Source organism: Cebus imitator, unplaced genomic scaffold (genome assembly GCF_001604975.1).
Source record: "Cebus imitator isolate Cc_AM_T3 unplaced genomic scaffold, Cebus_imitator-1.0 Scaffold179, whole genome shotgun sequence".
Classification (NCBI taxonomy): Eukaryota; Metazoa; Chordata; class Mammalia; order Primates; family Cebidae; genus Cebus; species Cebus imitator.
Genome location: NW_016107494.1, coordinates 2,739,155 through 2,759,767, shown reverse-complemented (window position 1 = coordinate 2,759,767; position 20,613 = coordinate 2,739,155). Strand labels below are relative to the sequence as shown.

General features: G+C 36.7%; 1 protein-coding gene and 1 long non-coding RNA gene across 14 annotated transcripts in view; both read right to left on the bottom strand.

Moving 5' to 3' along the window:
* ERC1 (ELKS/RAB6-interacting/CAST family member 1) overlaps window positions 1–20,613 on the bottom strand; it is a 540,801-nt gene that overhangs the window by 205,056 nt on the left and 315,132 nt on the right. For all 13 annotated transcript variants that reach the window (XR_001830105.2, XR_001830104.2, XR_005202930.1 and 10 more), the window contains one exon: window positions 9,682–9,842. Coding sequence is in view for 9 of the 13 variants with exons in the window: in XM_017545489.2 (XP_017400978.1) it covers window positions 9,682–9,842 (161 nt within the window). In the remaining 4 variants the exon portion in view is untranslated. The remainder of the gene's footprint in view (window positions 1–9,681; window positions 9,843–20,613) is intronic.
* LOC108315878 lies at window positions 14,260–18,963 on the bottom strand. Its single transcript, XR_001830106.2, has 3 exons — window positions 18,952–18,963; window positions 14,953–14,955; window positions 14,260–14,358 (listed from the first exon to the last, which is right to left on the bottom strand). It is a non-coding gene; the product is annotated as an uncharacterized LOC108315878 (long non-coding RNA).

The window sequence follows — 20,613 nt, the reverse complement described above, 5'->3', positions numbered from 1 at the left end:
AATTTTGTGAATTTTCTGTGTTGATTCTCTGTCTTCTATGTGTTTGATTTCTGTTATCCTATTTGCTGTGGTTTACTCTGCTTCTTTTTCTGGTATCTTAGTGTAAAAACTAAGATCACTGAAATTCAACTTTTCTTCTTTTCTAATGTAGGTATTTAAGGGTAAAAATTTCATTCTAACCACTTCTTCAACTGTGAAATACAAAATTTCAGATTTGAATTTTCATTCAGTTCAAAATGATTCCTAATATTTCTTATGACTTCTTCTCTGAGCCACAGTATTTAGAATTATGTTATCTAATTTCCAAATATTTGAGAAATTCTCTAAGTATCTTAGTAACTTCTAACTGAATTCTACTACGGTTAGAGAACAACTTTGACATATCTCAGTCTTCTGAAATTTACTGAGACTTATTTTTAATCTTAAGGCCCAGCATATGGTCTGTATCTGTGAAACTTCCACATGCACTTAAAAACATATACATTCTTCAGTTGTTAGAAGTAGTATTCTATAAATGTTAAATAAGTTAACAGTCTTAAGATCTTCTATATTTCGTATTGCTTTTGTTTACTAATTCTATCAATTTCCAAGAAATGGAGCTCAAAATCCTCAGTGATGACTGATGACCACAGATTTGTTTTACCTTTAGTTCTGTCAGTCTGTCCTTCATGAATTTTGAAGCTTTATTAGATACACATTTATTAAGGATTATTATGTCTTTTGGATGTGTTGTCCCCTTTATCTTTATGATATGTTCCTTTTTATCTCTGGGAATACTCTCTGTCTAGAAGTCTCCTTTGTCTAATATTAATATAGCAATACCAGGTTTCTTATTATTTCTAAGAACTACCTTTTTCCATTCTTTAATTCCCGCCAGTGTTTATGGTAGTATAGGTCTTATATACAGCATACAGTTGAGCTTTGCTTTTTTTTCCCTAATAAACCCATTCTAATATCGCTGTGCTTTAGTTGGTGTGTTTAGTATATTTCATTTTGCCATAAATATTGATATGGCTGAATTTACATCATCTATTTGTTGATCCTGTTATTGGCTCATTTGTTGTTCCTTTTCTGTCTCTATCAGTTGGATAAATGAAATAATTTTTAGCATTACATTTTATTTCCTCTATTAGCTCTTCAGGTTTTTCTTTCTGGTGACACAGTCTCGTTCTGTTGCCCAGGCTGGAGTGCAGTGGTGCCATCTTGGCTCACTGCAACCTCTGCCTCCCAGGTTTAAGTGATTCTCCTGCCTTAGACTCCTGAGTAGCTGGTATAATAGGTGCCCACCAACATGCCCAACTAATGTTTGTATTTTTAGTAGAAATGGGGTTTCAACATGTTGTCCAGGCTGGTCTTGAATTCCTGACCTCAAGTGATCCACCCGCCTTGGCCTCCTGAAGTGCTGGGATTATAGGCATGAGCCATCATGCCTGGCTGCTCTTCAGGGTTTAAAAAAATTTTGTTGTTTTTGGTAGTTGCTCTATAGCTAACAATATGCATGTTATCAAAGTCTATTTAGATTAGAAATTGTACTACTTCAAATCTAACACTTCATATATATACTTTTTATGTTAGAGACAGAGTTTTACTCTGTCACCCAGGCTACTGCGCAGTGGCAGAAACATAGCTCGCTGTAAACTCAAATTCCTAGGCTCAAGTGATCCTCCAGTCTCAGCTTCCCAAAGCACTAAAATCACAGGCATGAGCCACCATGCCAAGCCAACACTTCAAAGTTTCTACTTCATGAATGTAACAACAACCTTACAATACAATTCTACCTCCTAATATTTTGGGATACTGTTATCCTATATTTCACTTTTACTCACATTACAAATGCTTATCATGTTATTTTTGCTTAAATAGTTAGTTGTCTTTCAAGGAAATTCTGAGAAGAAAAAATACATTTTCTGTATGTATCAACTTATTTACCATGTCTGGTGTTTCTTTTCTTTTTCTGGGTGGGGAACAGAGGCTCACTCTATCACCCAGGCTGGAGTCTGTGGTGTGATCTTGGCTCACTACAGCCTCCATCTTCTGGGCCCAAGAATCTTCCATTTCAGCCTCCCAAGTAATTGGAACTAGAGGCATAAGCCACCATCCTCAGCTAACTTTTAATTTTTTTTGGTAGAGACAGGGTTTCAACATGTTGTCTAGGCTGGTCTCAAACTCCTGGACCCAAGTGATCCTCCCATCTTGGCTTCCCAAAGTGTTGAGATTATAGGCATGAGCCACAGTGCCGGCTCATATCTGGTATTCTTCATTCCTTCCTGTAGATCATGCTCCCATCTGGATTCATCTCCCTTCAGCTTGAAGAACACCCAATAGCCTCTCTTGTTAAGTACTTTATAAATTCTTTTCATATTTGTTTATATAAAATTGTCTTTAATCCCAGCTTTTAAAGGATCTTTTTCTTTGGTTACAAAATTTTCAGCTAACAATATTTTTTTCAGCCTAAAAAAAACCCTAAAAGAAGTTCCATTTTCTTAAGGTCCTCACTGTTTCTGACAGGGACTCAGCTATCCTGGTTTCCCTTTATGTGTGGTGCCTTTTTTCTTAGGCTGCTTTTATGTTTCTCTGCATATTTTGTTTTCAGCAACTGGATGTTTCTAGTTCTGATTTCTTTTTTTTTAATCCTACTTGGTTTCACTTAGTTTCTGGGATTTGTAAATCAAAGATTTATGGTTTCAAGTTAAACTAGAGAAACATTTTGGCCATTTAAAAAAATATCTTTTATCTGCTTCATTCTCACTCTTTCATCCTTCTAGTGTTCTGGTTACATGTATGTTAACCCATTTGAAATTGTTCTACATGTCACTGAGGCTCTGTTCATTTTGTAAAAATCCTTTTACTCCCTGTTCTACAGATTGAGTAATTTCAATTGATCTATTTTGAAGTTCACTGACTCTGACAGCTCTAATTTGCCATTAAGACTATCCAATAAAATTTCCATTTGTTTCAATTATCAAATTTCCATTTTTTAAATTATTTTTTTGAGACAGGGTCTCGTTTTGTTGCCCAGGCTGGAGTACAGTGGGGCAATCAAACCTCACTGCAGTCTTGATCTCCCAGGCTCAAGCGATCTTCCCACCTCACCCTCCCAAGTAGCTGGGACTATATAGGTGTGTACCACCACACCTGGCTGATTTTTAAAACAACTTTTGTAGAGACAAGTTCTCACTATGTCAAATTTCCATTTTTAAAGAGTTTTCCTTTCTCTGTTGAGATTTCCTATCTATTTCATCATCAACATGAGATTTTTCTTTAATTCTTTGATACACATTTATAAGGGTCAATTTAGTTTTTTTTCTGTTAAACCAAGTAGGACTCCTCTGAGGTGCATGCTCATTTTCTACACTAGAGATTGTATGTTCCTGATTCTTTGCATGTCTGGCAATTTTTAAAAGTTTAATATAGGATATATTGCAAATATGGTTCTGTTAATTTATTCTGAGGAGCAATGATTTTTATTCTAGTATATATGTCAGTTAATAGTTGACTCCTTGAACTTGTATAGGTTTGGATTTAACCTTTGATATGCTGTATTTCCCAGACTTCTCTATCTTGGTACGACTAATCCTCCAAATTCAGTCTACCCTGTAAGACCTACTTGGGGCCATGTTTTACTTGTCTTAGCCTGGATCTAGAGTAAGCCTTATATTGGATCACGGTCCTTGTTCCTAAAACCTATCTTTTTTGTTATCTTGGCCAGATAAATGGAGTGTTAACAAGGATTTCTCCATGCTGACTGTGCTAGAACTCCAAATTCCCCCACTGTGCTATCTCTATTATTACAATTCCACTCTCATTCTGTAGTATCTAATCTCTTCTGGCAAGCCTTTGGCAGTCACATTTAGTGAACATGTAGCCTAGTCCTCAGCCAGGAATCATGATATCTAGCCTCCAACTTCTCCTCAGTATACTGTTTATATATGAATTATTTCCCTGATTTACTTAGGACATTTACAACTACAGAATCATGGCACCTCAGGAGGTCATCTGGCCAAAGTAGTACACGATTTTTAAATCGATGGGGGATCTTAGAGATTTAGGAAACCCTTTTAAATCTGAGTGAGAAAACTGCAAACCTGAAAAGTTAAGTGGTTTCTCCAGGTGAAAATAAGAAGGTACAAATTGGATTTTCAGTTGTAAATATCATGCTTTGCAAACATTCAGCTTTACTAACCTCAACATGTTTTTGTTGTCTCATTTGATCCTTACAACAACTTCATGAGGTGGGCCTAAGTATTATTATACCTGTTTTACAGGTAAGCAAACTGGCTCAAAATGTAAGCACATTCTTTGCTACACAGAGCATCTTCTAATAATACTCTTTCCTTCAGTAACCTCTGAAAGAAAAGCTCATGATTTAATGGATAGATTACTATCTTTGACATTCATGGCTCGAGGGGAGTTTTACCTATTTGCAGAGTGAGTAGCTACCTATAGGACATACTCTGAAGTACAACGAAAAAGATGGTCTTAAAAAAGAAAATTAAAAAAAAAAAAAAAAAATCCACCAAAAATTCAAACAAACCAAAAAAAACCTGCCATGCTGGTAAATTATATATCAGATTTTCTTCAAATGGGTATTGCAATTAGATTAAGGCATCAGGTTACCTACCAGTGATAATTATCCTTTTAAATGATTCATTTATATTTAACAAAAGGGATCAAGGTTGACCCTGTAACTCCAGCAGAGAAAAAAGGAAAAGATAAGGAAAAAGTAGGACAATAATTTCACTTGCTTCCTCTTGTGAAGAGGAGATGACAGACATTCTTAATTTCATCCCTACACAGGTAAGCACATTTTTACATATGAACCATATATTGACAGAAGGAGAGAAAGAACTGTGAAAGTTGAAAACGAAAGGGACTTTGGGGACCTTTATTTGAAAAATTAGTTCTTTATTTGCTACTTAGACCTTATTCCAGCCACTTGAGGTTTTTTACATAAAAATATCATTAGGGACTAGGCGCAGTAGCTCATGCCTGTAATCCCAGCACTTTGGGAGGCTGAGACGGGCAGACCCACAAGGTCATGAGTTCGAGACCGGTCTGACCAACATGGTGAAACCCCATCTCTACTAAAAATATAAGAATTTAGCCAGGCATGGTGGCACACAACTGTAATTCCAGCTACTCAGGAGGCTGAGGCAGGAGAATAGCTTGAACCCGGGAGGCAGAGGTTACAGTGAGCAGAGATTGTGCCATTGCACTCCAGCCTGGGTGACGGAGTGAGGTTCCATCTCAAAAAAAAAAAACAAAAACAAAAACAAAAAAAAACATTAGGAAGCATAGATTTCTTTAAAAAATGTGGTTTCTTCTATTTGGAAGTTATGTCTGATCTTAAAAAGATAAAATGTGGAATAAGTTTAAAATTTAAAGAAGAAGAAAGGCAAGGAGCCTTGCCTTTAGGGTTATTTGTAATTTATTCCAATTCAGGTCACAAGAAAGTAAAAAAATTTCTATAGGGTGGGCCATATAAGAGCACTGAGTATCAGGGCAGAAAAAAGGGGAGCAGAATGAGAGAGTTCAGCAAAACTGAGAAGTCCCAAGGGATAGTTGATTGTAGATATAAACTTTGCTTTATAATTTTAACTAGCCCCAGACCTACTAATGCTATTTGTTTAGAGCTATACTGTACAACATATTTTTTCTTTTTCAAGCGTAAAATAATTTTATATTAATTTATGTGGGTTTCCTACAGAACATTTAACCTCAGTATTCTAGCCCACTGTGAAAAATGTTCCCAAGTCCACTAAAAGTTCTTCATCATATGTCTTCAGGCTTAAAAAAAAATGTCTTTTGGTGGAAGTATAAATAAACATGGCTTTGTGATGAGTTTACACGCTCTTATATAACTCAGAATGCATTTTCACTTTTATTTCCCCCCTAAATTGTCACTAGGATATAATTTGAATAACTATTTACAATTTTGTGGCTAATCTAGAATATTATGTCATAAATCCCCCAATGAGATTTTTTTGAATGTCAGCAACCCTACAAATTTTTTTTTTTTTTTTTTTTTTTAATATCGCACATGGTGCAATCTTGACTCACTGCAACTTCCGCCTCCTGGGTTCAAGTGATTCTCCTGCCTCAGCCTCCCGAGTAGCTGGGATTACAGATGCATGCCACCACGCCCGGCTAATTTTTTGTATTTTTTAGTAGAGGCAGGGTTTCACCATTTTGGCCAGGAAGGTCTCGAACTCCTAACCTCAGGTGATCCACCTGCCTCCGCCTCCCGAAGTGGTGGGATTACAAGTGTGAGCCACTACACCTGGCCAAAATTTTTTTTAAACTACTACAGGATATAAGAAGATAAAAAAACTCAAAATACAGTTTCATTTTAATTATTTGAAGCATAACAGAGTGATCACCCAACTATAACTTTCCCCAAATAGCCTGAACATTTTCCAATAGCTACGTTTTACAGCTCTGTTTTTTCCTTTCTTTTTTTGGAGATGGAGTCTCGCTCTGTCACCCACGCTGGAGTACAAGTGACAAGATCTTGGGTCACTGCAACCTCTGCCTCCCAGGTTCAAGAGATTCTCCTGCCTCAGCCTCCCGAGTAGCTAGAACTACAAGTGCCCGCCCCCATGTCTGGCTAATTTTTGTATTTTTAGTAGAGATGAGGTTTCACTATGTTGGCCAGGCTGGTCTCCAACTCCTGACCTCAGGTGATCCGCCCACCTCGGCCTCCCAATGTACTGGGATTGCAGGCATAAGGCACTGCCCCGGCCTGTTAATAGTTCTCTTAATCGTGACTGTACTCTACTTTTCTCTCCTAACAGTCAAAAATTTTTAAATGTCAGAATTCAGATGACAGTACTGGACTGTTCTTAGTTATATAGGAAAATGTATTCTCTGGATGTGGGAGACCTTTTTTTTAGCCAAAAAGCATTTAATGAGTATATAATTTAACACACAGATATTTGGATTTCTCTGCCAGCTTTACTTGTTTCCAGAGAAGACCAGTATTCTAAACATGTCTGTCTAGTCAGTTCAGGAGATTCTAATATTTTTCCTTTTTCATCTGTGTTGACATTGCCTTTTAAATTATATTTATTTATTTTAAGCTCCCAATCAGTATAATGATTTGTTTAACTCCTACTCGTTCATTTCATTGTTTGAATGGTCATATAGGAACTGCCTGCACATAGGAGGTTACCTATTGAATAGCTCTAAACTCTCAATGAAGCCAAAGAGCTCTGCCATCCCTTCCCTGAACAAACCAATTTTCAGGGCAGTCAAATTCATAGCTTAATAAAAATTTTATTAAAAATAAAAAATGGATCTTGTAAGCTCTATTCTGAATGCTAATGTAGGGTGGGACTGCAGGAGGAGTTTGAATGCAGGGCAGTGTCAAATGAACTAGCTCATCTAGAATTCTTAATGGTGAACCTCATGACCTCAACTGATACTTAAAATTTATTACAGTTATTAGAGTTGTTATTTTATTATTTTTCCCCTGCTCCCTTTTATCCTTCTTTCTTAAGGGAAAAAGGCTAACATAAAAGTGGAATAAAAAAGTAATGGTTAACAAAACCACAGCATAAGGAAGAGAAGAACCACTGCGGGATCTGCCAATAAAAATGTTCCTTCTCTTCAGGGCTGGCTAACCAACACAAATGTTTCTAATGCACCACTGGCAGGCTACCAAGTGAACCGTTTTACGTTTCCCCAAACTCATGGTCACCATTTATCTGTAACAGACGTTCAAAAATTACAATAATATATGCTAGGAATGGAAAATAACTATTAATTCATTTCTCTCGGCTTGATGAGGTCAGGATTATTCTAGAAAACAAGCCTATTCTAGTGCTTTGCTGAAGAATTTTCTATACAAATGGGCCAACTACCTTTTCCTCAGGAAAGACTATTTCTTATTCTAGATCCAGAGTCACACATATGCATGTTTCAGTCTCCCTGCACATTTCATTCCCCTCATATTTTTACCTCTTAAGTTCTCCAAGTAGAGAACTCTAGGAAGAGAAGTCTTTTTGCTTGTTCAATTATCAATAACTGAATATTTTAAACCTTTAAAATATGGTGGATCCTTCAATGACTACAGAGTAAAGAATCTAGTGTCACTGCCAATAGTCATAGGGAGGACTTTCCTTTCTCCTCCGAAATTTGCAAGCTTTTTTCTCATGATGTTACGCAGAACCCTAACCTCTCCAAATTCTCCCTGTATAACAATCCACTTCTGGCTTCACTTACTCATTACTTCAAAGACATATTACCTGTAATGCTTTTCTAAAAGGAAAGAATCCCTTGGCCTTGCACTGTAGCCCAGGAACCTGTACGCACAGAGAACAAACACCTCAACATTCTTGGACTCCAGTCACTATATTGCCCATGAGAATCATTGGCGATATAGTGTCCCATGAGAATTCATGAACGGGGTATCATGGCAAGCTCCTCTACTGCTCTATTATTCAGGTATTCAAAGTTTATTTACACCTCATAGTAGAAAAGTAAACTGATGTCAGTTTACAGCACTGTTGGAGTGAAAAAATTTATTTTAGGCCAAAGACAGACTGTGTATTTATGAAGAGAAGTGAGCAAGGATTATGTAAGAGAGAACTGACAGCGAAAGTCTGCTCAGGTGGGGACTTAAAATCTGTGACAGAAGTAAGAATCTGGCCTTATGAAGAAGAAAAAAACCTCTCCTCTGAGACAGAAAAGAAGATAACAAAAATAAAGATAAAGCTGATATAATGAAGGTAACTGAGGGATCCCAGGATAGACCTGGTTTCAGTAAAATAAGAGTAGGGTCTTTAGGTAAGGGGAAGGTTTACGACTGGCAAATGAGAGAGTACAACTGGATATTCAAAGAGACATGTTTGTTTTAAACAGAAGGTCACTGAGAAGAAAAAGAAACATCTACTATGTATGAGTAGATGTTTACATGCTTCATAACAGATTATAGTCTTAGCAACCCATAAAATGTGGGGGGAGTAGGAAAATGTTGTATAGCAAAGTTTTGCTAAAAGTGACAATTTTCTAAAAATTTGCTTCCAGTGTGACAAAATGTTAACTGCTGAATCTTGGAAATAGGTATATGGGAGTTCATTCTCTCTACTTGTGTGTATCTTTGGAAATGTTTACAATAAGAAATATGTTTAAAAATTGCCTAGTCTTCATACGACCTCAGAACAAACAGCCCTCTTCCCCAGTAAGTTCACCATTTTGCCTGAACTTTCCAGAAGATCTTAGGAATTTCAGAGAGGTAATTATATACAGATATGTATATGTCAGAAGACTTAAAATTCATTAAAGAGGAGCCAAATATATATATATATATATATATTTTTTTTTTGGAGATGGAGTCTCACCCTGTTGCCCAGGCTGGAATACAGTGGCACTGCAACCTCTACCTTCCCGGTTCAAGCAATTCCCCTGCCTCGGCCTCCTGAGTAGCTGGGATTACAGGCACATGCCACCACGCCTGGCTAATTTTTTTTTTTATTTTTAGTAGAGACAAGGTTGCACCTTTCTATTTGACCAGGATTTGTTCCACCTTTGACCAAATTTATTGTAAAGAGTGAGAAATACAAGTTAGCATTAAAATTAAGTAAGTGTATTATGGTAATAAACAGAGCCAGAAGATGAATGTGGGGAGAAAAAGTATTTCCACTAAGCATGTGCTTGAAGAATAAGTCTACAAACACTTACTTCATCTCCAGAACTTCCTCTAAGTGTTTCCTTCTCTCTGCGCGAAGATTAGTCAAGTGAGTTTCCTTTTCTGCCAGAGACTGCTGGGTAGAGGACAGCTTTGCTTTCATGGATTCTAGTTCCTGCTTTACTTTCTCCATGGCCATCAGTAACTCCTCCACCTATCATAAATATGGGAAGGAGAAAAACGAAACATCTTGATCAATTAAAGTCAGAGGACCTGGTTTAACAGAAAATTGAAGAGACACAGGAATACATTAAAAATTCTGTACCTTTTCTGGATCAGATATGTGTATACATATCAACAATCAATACAGCAGACAATAATATCCCTACAGTATAATTATTTTCAGTTTAGGTCAGAAAGAACCTAATACATGCAAAGGCATCCAAATCATCAGTTTAAGAAGTCGCACTCTGCCACAGACAATACCTTTTAAGGAAGTCCTTTGGAAATGATCCAGAAATTTCCATGGAAATAATACAAATATATATATTTAAAAAATCATATACAGAATGACTTTAGGAAATAAAAGACATAAACTTGACTAATAACAGATTCCCCATATACATACATAAATAATTTTTAGTCTTCTAAACTAAAATTTTCCTGTTTACATCATTAAGAAGAATTTCTTTTAAAAGAAACTGCTAGAATTCAATCAGATAATTTCTTGCTCTAAAGCCAGGTAGGTGGTGTTTCTTTTTTAAGGAAGGCAGGAAGAAAATATATACCTATATAGATACATGTATGTATGTATGTATGTGTGTGTGTATATATATATATATATATATATATATATATAAATAAAACCAGATAGAAAAGAGACAGAATGCTTTAAAACGAAAAAATAAAAATAAAAAAAGCCTTGACAGAAATAGACCTGAAAAACAACAAACAAAAAAACCACCAGAGAAGAAAGACAAAATGCTAAAACAGAGGGAAAAGAAACAGAGAGCAAGGTAAGTACTTCATCAGTTGCTTTTACTTACTCGAGGTGGCTACCAAATCAGAATTATTTAAATAAACATGTTCATTTTCATTCAGAAGCAAATGTAATCAAACAGCCAGCTGCATCAATTACAAGAATTTATGTTGGATTGTTAATTGTCAAGAAATAATCTTGGTAATAACCAGTCTTTTCAGAAGTAGAGGGTAGGGCAGGTAGAGACGGTGCATTTACCGTTCATTGACTCCTACATAAAACCCATTTGTGAGGAACTAAAACAGAGAAGCCTAGAGTCAAAAATCAGCATGAGAAATCAAAGTTGTTTCATTGACCCCTGGAAATTAGTGCTTCATACCTAAACAAAGTCTCCACGTTGATTGGTAACAGCTGTTAAACAATGATAGTAAGCATATGCATTTAGTTTTTTTGGCACCTAAATTACTTTATCCTTCCAGAAGTGGGCTAGTTAAATGTCTTCAGCTAACAGCATCTTCACAGTCCCGGTTGCTGTAATTAAGCCCGGGCTTACACCTGTAATCCCAGCACTTCGGGAGGCTGAGGCAGGTGGATCACCTGAGATCAGGAGTGTGAGACTAGCCTGGCCAACAGAGCAAAACCCTGTCTCTACTAAACCAAAAAAAAAAAAAAAAAGGGGGGGTGGAGAATATATTGATATGTAATATATTCACATATCTGCAAGCTTTACATGAACATATAGCATTGATTCCATTTTATCAGTTTAATTCATGTACAATCTTATCTAAAATTGGGTACAAATGATATACCAAGCTATGTTCTTATAACATAAAATCAGTAATGGTTAAGAACAGTTTATAGGAGCTCTGATGCATAAAGTATAAGATGTGTCCATCTTTTATGATCTCAAAAAATCTTCCTCCCATTGTCTTTTGCCACCCCAGGCAACCAACACTGTCACTTTCTTACATAACTTGGACAGATATTTTACATACACACAAGCAAGCATGTATAAATAACCTATTCCTCCCTTTTCTACATAAATGGAAGCCCATTCTATACATACCCCTATGCATTTAAACATTTTGGGAAACTTTTTATTAAAATACAAGATAAATACATAAAATACACATAAAATAAATGTACAGCATGAAGAATTTTCTGAGTGAACATATCTATGTCACCAGCACACAGAACAATAAACCAAACGTTACCAGTACCCCAGAAACTGCCCGCATATCCCCTTTCCAGATAAAGAGTAAGCATTATTCTTTTAACACTATAGATTAATTTTGCCTGTTTATTTTAAATTTATACAAATGAACTTATGTAGTATGTAATTTTACAGATTTTTAAACTCAGCCTCAGCCACCCCACTGCCAGCTAATTTTTGTATTTTTAGTAGAGACAGGGTTTTGCCATGTTAGCCATGCTGGTCTTGAACTCCTGACCTCAAAAGATCTGCCTACCTTGGCCTCCCAAAGTGCTAGGATTACAGGTATGAGCCACTATACCCGGCCTTTGTTGACTACTTTTTAATGGTGCCATTTAATGTCCTGTCCTCATTTTTCTTTAAACTGAAAGATTTAAAGGCTTTACGGCTTCATTAGATCTGGGTTCAATATTTTTGGTCTTTTTGATAATATTTCATAAGTAAGGCTGTGTAGTTCATAGTATATCACACAAGACACATAACTGATTGTCTTTCCCACTTTTTTTTTTATTATACTTTTAAGTTCTGGGGTACGTGTGCAGATGGTGCAGGATCGTTACACAGGTTTATACACACATTGATTAGTGGGTTCAGATGACAGCAGTATAACAGAAATCTTTATTTTCTATTTTACTTTTTTTAATTTTTTATTTTTTTCAGACAGAGTCTTGCTCTGTTGCCCAGGCTGGAGTGCAGTGGTGTAACCTCGGCTCACCACAGCCTCCACCTCCTGGGTTCAAGCAATTCTCCTGCCTCAGCCTTCCAAGTAGCTGGGATTACAGATGCCCATCACCACACCCAGCTAATTTTTGTATTTTGGTAGAGACAGGGATTTACAATGTTGGCCAGGTTGGTCTTGAACTCCTGACCTCAGGTGATCTCACTGCCTCGGCCTCTCAAAGTGCTGGGATTATAGGTGTGAGCCACTGTGCCTGGCCTTATAGAAATCTTCATTAAAAATTTATTAATTAATCTTTTATCAAATTATTTAATCATCTAAATAATCATAAGTGAAGTTACATGTTTTGTTTGTTTAGGAGCCATTTATACTTCTTCCTTCAAATTCCTAGCCCCACCTTCCCACACCACCTATCCCCATCTTCCCATACCAAAAACAGCTTGTTTTTCTTAGTCTTGTTGATTTAAAGGAGTTATAAACGTATTAATGAACGTATATTCTAGATACCAACCCTTTATCAATTACATGTGTAGCAAATTTCTTCTCCCAGATTATGGCTTATACTTACACTCTGGCCTTATAGAAATCTTCTTTCCATAAATTATCTTTTCCTTTCATTATACTGGCTTTAGATAATCAGAAATACAGTTACATGCCACATAACACTTTGGTCAATAACACGCCACATATATGATGGGGGTCCAATAAGATTATAATGGAGCTGAAAAATTCCTATTGCTTAGTGACACTGCTGCCATCATAATGTTGTAGCACAATGCATTACTCACGTGTTTGTAGTGACACTGGTTAAACAAACCTACTGCACTGCCAGTTATATAAAAGTATATAGCACATACAATTATGTACAATACATAATACTTAATGAACAACTGTTACTGGTTCATGTATTTATTGTACTATACTTACTACTTCAGAGTGTACTCCTTCTACTTTTTTTTTTTTTTTTTTTTTTTTGGAGACGGAGTTTCGCCCTTGTTACCCAGGCTGGAGTGCAATGGCGCAATCTCGGCTCACCGCAACCTCCGCGTCCTGGGTTCAGGCAATTCTCCTGCCTCAGCCTCCTGAGTAGCTGGGATTACAGGCACGCGCCACCATGCCCAGCTAATTTTTTGTATTTTTAGTAGAGACGGGGTTTCACCATGTTGACCAGGATGGCCTCGATCTCTTGACCTCGTGATCCACCCGCCTCGGCCTCCCAAAGTGCTGGGATTACAGGCTTGAGCCACCGCGCCCGGCTCCTTCTACTTATTTTTTGAAGATAACTGTAAACCAGCCTCAGGCAGGTCCTTCAGGAGGTATCCAGAAGGCAATGACATCCTAGGAAGATGACAGCTCCATGTGTGCTACTGTCCCTGAAGACAGACATTCCAGTGGGACAAGATGTGGAGGTGGAAGATAGTGATACTGATGATCCTGACCCTGTGTAGGCATAAGCTAATGTGTGTTCTTATGTCTTAGTTTTGGGAAAAAAATGTTTTAAAAGGTCATAAAAAAGTAATCATTTTTCAAAATAGAAAAAAAGGTTACACAATAAGGATATAAAGAAAATATTTTTGTACAGCTGTACAATGTTTGTGTTTTATGCTAAGTTATTACAAAAGGATCAAAAAGCTTTAAAAAATTTTAAAGTTTATAAAATTAAAAAGTAAGCTTAGTAAGCTAAGGTTAATTTATTATGGAAAGAAGACAAACATTTAAAAAATAAGCATAGTGTAACCTAAGTGTTCGGTGTTGATAAAGTCTACAATAGTGTATGGTAATATCCTAGGCCTTCACATTCACCCACCACTCACTCACTGACTCACCCAGAGAAACTTCTAGTCCTGCAAGCTCTACTCCTAAGTTTCCTTAACAGATGTATCTTTAAAAAAATTTTTATATTGTACTTTTATTGTGCTTTTCTGTTTAGATATGTTTAAATACTAAAACACTTACCTTTGTGCTACCACTGCCTACATTATTCAGTACAGTAATGTTTTCTACAAATTTATAGCCCAGAAGAGAAAGGCTATACCATATAGCCTAGGTGTGTAGTAGACTATACCATATAGACTTGTGTAAGTTCACTCTATGATGTTTGCACAAGAAACACTGCCTAACAATGAATTTCCCAGATGTAATTAAAGTCTTTGTTGTTAAGCAGTGCATGACTATACCATATATAAATATGTTCAAATTTATCAAACATTTATTTTATAATGTGTGATGTTTACATTCTGTTTAACAAATCCTTTCTTATACTCAAAGTCCTATTTCTTTTTATACTGCCTTCATTGGTAGACTGAATTCGTGCTCTCAATTATTCATTCCTCTATACTAAAAATATATATCTATATCCTTGCTATGGACTCATGATGGGCAGATTATCTTGAGTACCTTTGGCTAGGCTACATGACTTCCTTTGGGCAAAGAGATGTTTGCAGATGTGACACAAGCTGAGGTTTACAGTCTAAGTGGCTAAGTTGCATTTCTACCATTGCCAGGAGAACATTTTGCATAGCTGCTACCCCTCAGTTGGGCCCTAGAAAGACCATGTGGAGCAGAGCCACCCCAGTTAAAACTAATGCAGAGCCCTCCATTCTCAACCTCCATGTATGTGAATGAGAAATAAATGCTTGTTATTTTATGTATCTTAGACAGAATTCTCCGAAGAAACAGAGTGTATATGTGTAAACAAAGACAACTTAGAGGAAACTTGCTCACAAACAGCAAGATCTATAGGGTGAGATGGCAAGCTAGAGACCCAGGAAAGCCAATGACATCGTTCCAACCCAAATCCAAAGGCCTGAAAACCAGGAGAGCCAATGGTATAGTTCCCATTTGAAGGCTAGCAGGCTCCAGACTGAGGAAGAGCCAATGTTTCAGTTTGAGTCTGAATAAATGCAAGGAAAAGCTAATATCCCAGTTTGAAAGCAGTTAGGCAGAGGAAATTCTCTTTCCTTTGGGAAGGATCAGAGTTTTGTTCTACTCAGGCCTTTAACTGATTGAATAAGGCCCACCCACATCAGGGAGGGCAATCAGCTCTACTCAATTTTTCTGACTTAAATGTTAATCTCATCCCCAAATACCCTCACAGAAACACCCAGAATACTAACTGAGCAAGTATCTGGGCACCCTGTGGCCAGTCAAGTCAACACATAAAATTAACCATCACAATATGCTGCTGCTATTTTGTGGTTGTTACACAACATCTGATTGATAAACTTCCTAAGAGTTTTAAAGTATTGCTTTTCATATTTAGTCCTTAATCCATCTGGAATTCATTTTTGTATATGATATTAAGGCAGGAGTCTGATTTCATTTTTCCCCATATGGATAGCCAATGTCGCAGTACCATTTACTTAAAAATCTACTCTATCTTAACCTTTGACATACATCAAGTATATTCATAAGCATGGATATTTCCATACTTTCTATTATGTTTTACTCTCTTGCCTATTCCTGCACCAATACCAGATTCATTATCTTAATTATTATCATGTTATAAAGCTTGATATCTAATAAGTCTCACCTTGTTCTCTTCAAGAGCATCTTAGCTATTCTTGAACTTCTGTAAAAATATTTAGATTTTATAATATGCCAGAGTACTGTTCTAGAACAGGTAATGAATATATTTTTAGAACTTTAATATCAAGTTTAATAATTTTTCCCATTAAGATGTTAAACATCCTAATAATATTTATCCCTAGGTACTTTACACATTTCTTAATATTCTAGTAAATAGTATCATTTTTACAAAAATGTAAATTTTCTGTTCAGTGATTATAGAAACTGAATTGATTTTTTAATACTGATTCTGTATCTAGCAGTCTTCTTAAATGCTCTTATTTACTGATAGATTTTGAAATTTACTATATAGACAACTATGATAGTACTATTTTCTTGTAATTCTTACAATATTCATTTCTTTCACATACATGCCTTGCTGCACAATCTAGAATGACTACTACAATGCTGTATAGACATAATGACAGCATGCACTCTATTTTATTTTATTATTATTTTTTTTTTTGAGATGGAGTTTCGCTCTTGTTACCCAGGCTGGAGTGCAATGGCACGATCTCGGCTCACCGCAACCTCTGCCTCCTGGGTTCAGGCAATTCTCCTGCCTCAGCCTCCTGAGTAGCTGGGATTACAGGCATGCACCACCATGCCCAGATGATTTTTGGTATTTTTAGTAGAGACGGGGTTTCACCGTGTTGACCAGGATGGTCTTGATCTCTTGACCTCGTGATCCACCCACCTTGGCCTCCCAAAGTGCTGGGATTACAGGCGTGAGCCACCGCGCCCGGCCTATTTGTATTTTTAAAAAGAATGCTTTATAAGTTTTATCTGTAAGTAGTACAATTTTTAATAGATGCCCTTTTTAAGTTAAGGGAATTCCCTTCTATTACTAGGTATTTAAGAAATTTTTAAAATTATAAATGAATGTAAATTTTCTGCATTTCTTGAGATGATCATATAACTCTTCTTCTACCATTTTTTACTGTGGTGGATTATAGTAATTATTTTCCTTTTTCAGACAAAGTCTTGCTCTGTTGCCCAGGCTGGAATGCAGTGGTATATTCTCGGCTTATTGCAAACTGCATCTCCCTGGTTCAAGCAATTCTCCTGCCTTAGCTTCCCAAGTAGCTGGGATTACAGGTGTGCGCCACCACACTTGGTTAATTTTTGTATTTTTAGTAGAGACAGGGTTTTGCTACATTGCCAGGCTGGACTCGAACTCCTGACTTCAAGTGATCCACCTGCCTTGGCCACCCGAAATGTTAGGATTAGTACTAAAGTGCTGGGACTATAGTCATGAGCCACGACCCTGGCCCCCTATTGGCTATTTTTATGTTGTCTTTTGAGAAATGTCTATTCAGATCTTTTATTCATATTTTAATCAATTTTTTTTGTTGTTTTGGAAGTTAAGAGTTTTGAATGAAGGGTAAAATGTGTCTTTAAACATGACAGACTTGATGCTGGAAGTAACTTTCACAGAAACAATTGATGATAATAAAACATGCATTTATGTGTTGGCAAAAGGTAAGAAATTCTCAGGTCAGGGATGAACAGGCAGAGAATTCAAAAATAAGTACTTGATAAGCTGTTGAACATTGGGTTTTGTATCTTCATAGGATAAAAGAAAAGATCAAGGCAGCCCAAGATAGTCAAGTGGGAAACCAAATCCCCCTCACCCTTTTATAAAATGAATCCACAAAGCCCAAAATTCATTCTTTGAAAACACTAAGAAAGTCAGCTGGTCTTTCTTGAGACTAAAAGAGAAAAAGAAAAATGGCACAATGAACAATATTTATTTTAGAATGATAGCGGGTTCACAACTAATAGTCTTGCAGGTGTTAAAAAGATACAAGGGTTATCTTTGCCAGTACATTTGAAAATTTAGACTAAATCATCAAATGCCAAGGAAAATTGAACTTAGCAAAGCCAGCTAAATATGAAAAAGAAAATTTGAGAAAAATGAGTCAGTAACAAAAATTTTTCACACAAATTTCAAGTCCAGAGATTTATAGTAGTAACTTTTGGCAAATATAAAAGGAACAAATAGTTTCAATCTTGCAGACACACATCGGAAATATAAAAGAGAGGGAACAATCACTCAACAATGTATTTAATAAGGCTCACATAACTTCATATCAAAACTTTACAAATTAATATGGGAAAAGAAATTAACACGGGGAAAGAAAAGCTTAGGCCTGTCTCAATCCTGAGCATGTAGCAAAAATTCCTAAACATAATCACACCAATCCAAAATTAGTGTACACAAAAAAGAAAAATGTGCATGGGCAAGTTAGTTGTATTCCAAGAGTTCAAGGTTGGCTTAACAGTAGAAAAACTACCATAATCCTGGCTGGCCACAGTGGCTTATGCCTACAATTTGAGCACTTTGGGAGGCCAAGGCAGGAAGGAGGAGTTTAAGGCCAGCCTAGGCCACAGAGTGAGACTCCATCTCTACAAAAAATTAGCCAGGCACCGTAGTGCACACCTGTAGTCTTGGCCATTCTGGAGGATTACCTGAGCCCAGGAGTTTGCAGCTGCAGTGAGCTATGATCACGGCACTGTGCTCCAGACTGGATAACAGACTCTGTCTCCCCCCACCAACCACTCCTAAAAACCCCCTGCAATAAGACACTATCTCATCCCAGTTAAAATGGCTCTTATCAAAAAAGTAGACAATAACAAATGCTGACAAGCATGCAGAGAAGGGAGAACACTCATACACTGTTAGTGGAAATGGAAATTAGTACAGCAACTATGGAAAATGCTATAGTGTTTCCTTAAATAACTAAAAATAGAACTATCTCGTGATCCAGCAATCCCACTACTGGGTATATATCCAAAAGAAAAGAAATCAGTATATCAAACAGATATTTGTACTCCCATGTTTACTGTGACACTATTCACAACAGCCAAAATACAGCATCAACCTAAGTGTCCATCGGTGGATGAATAAAAGAAACATGGTATGTACACACACACACACACGCACGCACACACACACGAATCTTATTCAGCCATAAAAAGAAATCCTATCATTTGCAGCAACATGAATGGAACTGGAGAACATTATGTTAAGTAAAATAAGCCAGGCACAGAAGACAAATGTTGCTTGCTCTCACTCATATGTGGGAGCTAGAAGAAATTTGATTTCATGGAAGTAGTGAATAGAATGGTGGTTACCAGAGGCTGGGAAGGGTAGGAAGGAGAGGGGGATGAAGGGAGGTTGGTTAATGGGTACAAAAATACAGTTATATAGAAAAAGTAAGTTCTAGTGTTCAGTAGCACAGTAGGGAGATTCGAGTTAACAATCATTTATTGTGAATTTCAAAATAGCTAAAAGGGAAGATTTGGAATGATCCCAACACAAAGAAATAATAGATGTTAGAGGTGATGGATACCTCAGTTACCTGGATTTGATCATTATACATTGTATACATATAGCAAAATATCACATGTACCCCATAAATACCTAAAACTATTACCTATTGTTAAAAAAACTGAAAAAATCTCTAACTTCCAGAATTTTACCTGTTAGTAAAATTGTTTTCTTAAAGATTGCCTAATTTTCCCATCCATTTGAGTGCCAGATCCTCAAAGTATTTCTGCCTCAGATTATACATATATCCAAGTAACTTTTTGGGTATTCAAGGCAAGAATGGCACCATAAGCAAGTATTTCCAACTAATCATCTGATTTGCTCTCTGGTTCTAAGCCAGGGAAACAGTTTCAAAGTCAAATTTAATTACTTCATTTTCTGTTACCTTTCCACAATCCAGGAGAACACTTTCAGCTAGAACCATTTGGTTCCATTTCATGCCTACCACTGGGCAGTTGTACAGTATTGGGCACAGCCAGAGAAACGAAGGTAAAGACCGCTGAGTAGAAGAGGAGATAAATCCTATACAAAACAATAAAGAGTTTCTCAACACTTTTAAAATATACTCCAGGTCACAGCACAATTTTCAAAAGCAGACGTTTTAAAACACAGAAAGGCTCAGGCCAGAGCTGGGACGCAAATATGTAACTTAACTGCCTCCAGTAACATATTAAGGAGAAAGCACGGGGCTTGACAGTGCGCAATGCCAGCAGGACCAGATGGTTTGCTTAAATCACAAGCTAATAAACTTTTGCTCAGAATAAGAAGGGAACAAATTATGACTTTACCAGAGATCTACTTTCCTTAAGAAAGCAGCACAACAGGGGGCTTCGGAGGCTGGCAAAGCCTGCTTCTTCAAGTTTCCCAGCTTTTCTTCCACAACCAGGAGAAAAATACTTTTTGTAGTTTCTAAGAAGCATATGGAAAATCTTGTTATACTCTCTTAGGAGAGTAAAAGGTTTAAGTCTCCAAAGGAAGAAAACAATTAGAAGAAAAAGGGAGTGGTACAAAAAGGTTATCTAAAGGTTCAGCAGTCATCACATAAGTCAGATTGTCATTTGAGACGTCCACTAGTTTCCCTGACTAGAACAAAATTCTATATTAAAACCTACTCTGTTTTATAATTACAAAGAAAACAAGGTATCAATCTCCTGGGTTGAGGAGCATTTGTGAAATATTAGTGAGAACATACATACATATATACCTACATAGA